The sequence below is a fragment of the Aptenodytes forsteri genome, unplaced genomic scaffold (assembly GCF_000699145.1).
Source record: "Aptenodytes forsteri isolate BGI_AS27 unplaced genomic scaffold, ASM69914v1 Scaffold249, whole genome shotgun sequence".
NCBI lineage: Eukaryota > Metazoa > Chordata > Aves > Sphenisciformes > Spheniscidae > Aptenodytes > Aptenodytes forsteri.
The window spans coordinates 2744642-2749999 of record NW_008796188.1 but is presented as its reverse complement, the minus strand read 5'-3'; the positions used below and the strand labels follow the sequence as shown (position 1 = coordinate 2749999).

Genomic DNA, 5358 nt, shown 5'->3' with positions numbered 1-5358 from the left:
AGAGGCAGAAAGCAGCAAACCGATCCTCTTGTCTTCTTAAGCTCACTTTCCAAATGTCCCGACAGCAAAGAATTTCTGTTGTTCCGCACATATGTGGATATGAACTGCTGGATTTTGGAACAGGAGGAGATTTTTAACCAATAAAAAATGTCTGAATGTAAAGGTCGTCAGAAAGGAACTTATGGCTCCTTTCTGGACGTGGTTTTCTGGGGTATTTTTGATGGAATTGACCTTGGAAAGTGTTTTTTTCTGATCTGGGGGGCATTTCTGATAATTCCCTTATTGGTACCATCAGGATATTTGAAATCCTTCCCATCCTTTAAGGCCAAATAAAATAGTGTGGGCCAGGAGAGCAGGTCCCAGATGAGAACGGGTCGGAGCATCACACGAGGGGGGGGGCAGGACCCCCAACCTCCGATGGATGGACCAGAAATGCAGCCAGAGCCACGGATGAGACGTATGGGCACCGGCGGACACAGAAGCCATCGGTGTCCGTGTTCGCCTGTGCCGCGAGGCTGCAGAGGCACAGGGGGTGGCCCTGCTGAGCACCGCTCCTGCTGAGGCGCTGAGAAACCCAGAAAAGCCCCAAATCGGCCCAATCCCAGGTGAACGTGGCAGTTGGCTCTGGAGAGGGGATGGTCACCCAGCCCAGGTCCCACACACGTCACCCTGCCGTGCTCGCTCCCCCGTTTCTCATCAGTCTCACATCTCTTGCAGCTGCCACAGCAGCTCCTCAGTCTCCTTCACCCTCATCTGTCCCGTTTCCACCTCCACGGGCTGTTCAGGGTCCGGCGTTCCCGGTCCGTGGCTTTGCTCCATGACTCTGCCCAGCTGGACGTGAGGACACAGAGGCTGGAGAGGCGTTTGCTGTCCGGGTCTGGTGCTGCGACCCCAGGGAAGGGACCAGGTCCCCTCCTGTCCCTGCTTACCCGGCTGCCCGCCGCCGTGGGATTTCAACGTGAGGAACATCTCCCCGGGTTTATATAGCAGCTGGACCCAAACCAACTGACAAATCAGGTGCTCCACAAATACCGATTTGAAAAGCAGACAGGCAAAAGCAGCAGAGGAAGTCTTATTCTCTGTGTTAATATAATTTTAAACCCCACGCCTCCGAGGATCAGGAATACAGGGCTTCCTGCCTTAGAAACCCTGTTCTTCTGCTCCATTTAAAAAAAAGTGAACCAGCGCCTGTTCCCGGACCGGGTCGTGCTCAAATAAAGTGACTAACTTTGACAGAGGGACAGAAAATTGGGAGATGATGCAGCAGCAAAGTTACTGATGAACAACAGAATGGAGTGCGATGTACTAGTAACAAGCTGTGGGTGTTCGTAAAGACCAGGTGCCAAAAATATTCCCGGGCTGGAAATCCTGAGGTACTATCAACTCCCAGCGTTCGCTGCATTGCTGCCATTCGGACACAGAACGAAGTATTGCAGCTTACAAGTCACCTTTCATGAATGCTTTGCCTTTCTCTGGAGACATCTAAAGCTCAGCCCACCTCTAACAAAGCTTCGTTTCACCGCTAGGAAGCGTACAGCCTAAATCACCCGTATTCGAGCCGACACAGAGAAACTGCAACCGAGACACAGGAAGAATAACTCGGCTCTCGCTGCCGTGCGAAAAGCAGGGCGGGAAGTGGGCTACAGAGCAGAGAACGTAACTACGGGACTGCATTTGTACGCACAATCATAAAAGTCCAGGATTAAAAGAAACATGGGGGGAAAAAAAAGGGGGGGAGGCAACTAGGTGTAGGAAAGGGTTAAGCTCAGCGTCACTTTTACAGCCAAACTTGGCTCTCAAAAAAATTACTGGATTAGGCGAATATAGTGGACAAAAATGAGCACCAAAAGCTTTAATCCAAGATGACTGTATACGCAGCAAGAGGAATTCCTACACAGCCGTGACTCTCAGCCTTCCTGGCAAGCTTTTCCTCCAGGTCTGAAAGTATAGCGAGGTCCGCAATCGTTTCTCTCCTGAGCCGACAACAGTTGCAGCCACAAACAATGTTAGGAGCTGCTATGGAAGGCGGAATAAAAAACAGAAAAAAAAAAAGTCTGCTCCGTACCTGGGAGCTTGCTGAATCTCCTGTTGAGCTGACGATGGAACGGAAACGTTTTTGGAGACCTCACCGCACGCCCCTAACGTCGGGTGTAACACCCCACACCTCACCCCCCCAAAAAATCCAGCCCAGGAAGATACACTGGCAGCCCGCTCCGCTGGAAGCCTGCGGCAGATTCACAGGCGACACCAGGCTCACCAGCTACCGCAGGAGAGAAAACAGCCCCCACGTCCCCCGGGGTCGGTCCTTAAACCTCTCTCCAGCTCCGCTGCACTCGCCCACCTCCTGAAGGATGAATTCCAACGCTGACCCAGAGGACCTGGGGATAAGCCTGCTTTTAAAAGTAGTTTATTTGGATTTTCCACATCCTTTAATGAATCGCAAATATATTAACAGAAAAGACTTTTTTTTTTTTTCCCCCCTAAGACTGTACAATTTTTGAAATAAAAAGTCAGGAAAAGCAAAAAAAAAAAAAAAAAAAAAAGGGAAAAAGACAAATTACATTGTTTCAATGCAAATAGTACACACCACACCCACACTTTGCATTTTCCCATAGTTTTGTTGTAAGAAAATGACAGTTCCCCAATTCTTTTCAGTGAACGCACTTGCTCTAACCTGGCTGCCAGAGTGCCTTCGTGCTCGCCGTCCTTCTCCCTGCCCCTCTTCAAAGAGAGCAAAAGTTTAGTGATTAAATATTAGTTTTGTGTATCTATTCAGAAGGTAAAATAGCAGCATGGTCTAAACTTTACTTGAGATTATTGGCAAAAAAAGAAAAAAAAAATCACTTTAAGGTATGATGTACATATAAAGCAAGGGACAGTTCTAAGTATTAAATCTTCCAGGTAGCACGAATATCCTTTTAACATCCCGGCTGAATGAAGAGCTCTTTCCAGGGTGTGGAAAATTCTACTACGATTGTTCGCAATTTTTAGAGAACAGAAGGGAAAAAGCCACCGAACTTCCCAGATCTCTGGTCCCCATTTAAACAGCAGCGTTTGTTACGGGAAAGTCTTGAGAGCAGCACCTGCTTACTCCCGCTTTTTGCTTAGAAAAATATGTTGGGAACCAAACGGAAGCCAATTAACACGTTAATCGGTGGCGTTCAGACAAGTGCTGCCTCCAGACCTGACGCTGAGGCGCCGCGTAGGAACTCCTCCTTGCGAGGGACGCACTGGGAAGCTGCAAGCGCACCCCGCGGCCGGATGGGAAAACCCCACGCCAGGACAGACACGGGTAACTCGAGCACCGCGCGCGAACTCTGCCGTAGATGCAGATCAGCTCTCGGGAAATTTGAACCCCGTGTCTTCCTCGGGGAGGACTCATCAGGAAAGGGAATCACCCCAGAATATCTATCGCCACAAAAAGCGGTGCAAGATTCAGCACGCTCAAGCCAGCTGAAACGTGTCGTGATCTTCCAGTCAATTCATCAACCTTCCAGACACAAGCTGATCAGAAGTAGATGGCAGAGGCACAAAGCTCCTTTAATATATTATCATCGTTCGGATTTTAGAAATTCCTTTTCACGTTATTAGGGGAGTTTAAGCCTATTTTTCACTGCTTATCCTCCTACTTCAAAAAAAAAAAAAAATCAGAGAATTATATTTTCGCTCAGCACTTGAGGATTATTTTCCAAATGACAAAGGTGTCCATGTGGCTCATGACCAGAGAGGAGCTGTGACAGAAGACATGCCTAGTGTAAGACAAGGACAGAATTTAAAAAACCTGAAGTTCCAAAGGTAACTAAAAGACCCCTAAAAACCAATACGCTAAAAAAAAAAAAAAAGGAACATTAAGACTGATCACAACAAATATGTTGCTATGAAATTTATATCATTCCCAATTTATTCTGCATAAATTGCTCTTTAAAACTGCTTATATCATACACTTTCTTTGTCATCGCTGCATAAAGGGCACCAATTGTTGCTGCAGAATGCTACAGAGCAAGGTCATTTTGGACTCGATAACGTGGCGTAGCTTTCCTCTCACAGAAGCAGCCTCTGCAGAAGAGGAAAGTGTTCCTAGGGTGAGAATCTAACAAACAGCTAAAAAAAAAAAAGGGGGGGACAGATAATTGCACATTTTTGCATCCTGCTTGGACCACGCTTTACAAGACAGTTTTAAAAGTGATACTAATCTTAGACAATTATTTGATGTGTTTGACTAAGGTTCTGATCGCATTAAGGCTTCCACGGTCTTCCCAGTCTAGCTGCTTAGAAACACGCAGTCACTCTGGATTAAGAGTTTGATGTTTTCACATTACAGTTCTACGTACGTTTCTCTCTTGATTTTGCCCTTTATTAATTTTTATTCTTCAGAGGGGAAGAACAAGTCAAGGGGTATGTGTAAAATGAAGCAAGGTGGTGTTGACTTGTTTCTTTGAAGTACAAGGTAAACACTGACCTTTCAGAAACTAGGCGAATAAATTAATTCTTGGTTAGAACATGAAAGCATTTCATGAAAGCTTTGATTCTGCAATGTGATTCTCCTGCTACATTTCCACTCCTGCAAGTTTGCACTCTTAAGTAGGGACACTGGATATTTTACGTAGTCTGACACGCTCCCAGTTCTGAGCACGTGCGTTGTGTTTGTTCACTGGAGACGCTGCAGCTTTAAGGTCGTTTACATTCCCTGGCATTTAAGTTACACTACAATATGCAAAAGTCTTTAACAGCCTGCGTTTGTCAACACTGTCCTCGAAGAACTTGGAAATGAAGTTCAGCACTCTGCTTACCAAGAAAGAACCAAACTAAGACACATTTCTGGAAAAAGAACAAGACACTGCTTCATTAGTACTATCCCCACATCTACTGGCTTCGTTACAGCAAACCACAAGTCTTTCTTCCATGATATTTTTCCAGCAAAGGGGAGTCCAAAACCAGCATTTCCTCCTCAGTCACTTTCATAAATGTGTAAGAGCCAACTAGTCAGACTCAGTAGCAGCTGAATATTGCACTGCCATTAACTCTGTACAGTTTAAGTCTGAGTGGTGTACTCATGGTGTCAGTGGAGAATAATGACAATGCTGGCTCAGTGATGTGAAGACCCAGGATGCGAAGGAAGGGGAGAACACAACAGTACCAGTCACACACTCAAGCTCAGATACTGGCTTTTGGAGGTTAAAATTCATCACTTTCAACTGCGTGGAGCTGTGTGTCGTCTGCATCCGTCATGCTGCTTTCTTGGGATTCATCTGTGCCAACTTGAAAGAAAAAGAAACACAGAGTAGTCATAGAATCATAGCATCATTAAGGTTGGAAAAGACCTCTAAGATCATCGAGTCCAACCATCGACCCAACACC

General features: G+C 46.2%; 1 protein-coding gene across 1 annotated transcript in view; it reads right to left on the bottom strand.

Moving 5' to 3' along the window:
• Positions 1-2394: 2394 nt before the first annotated feature.
• Positions 2395-5358, bottom strand: part of CDC27 (cell division cycle 27) — a 43731-nt gene continuing 40767 nt past the window's right edge. The window contains 1 exon segment of the mRNA XM_019474275.1: positions 2395-5258. Within this exon segment, the coding sequence (XP_019329820.1) occupies positions 5176-5258 (83 nt within the window). The 3' untranslated portion in view covers positions 2395-5175.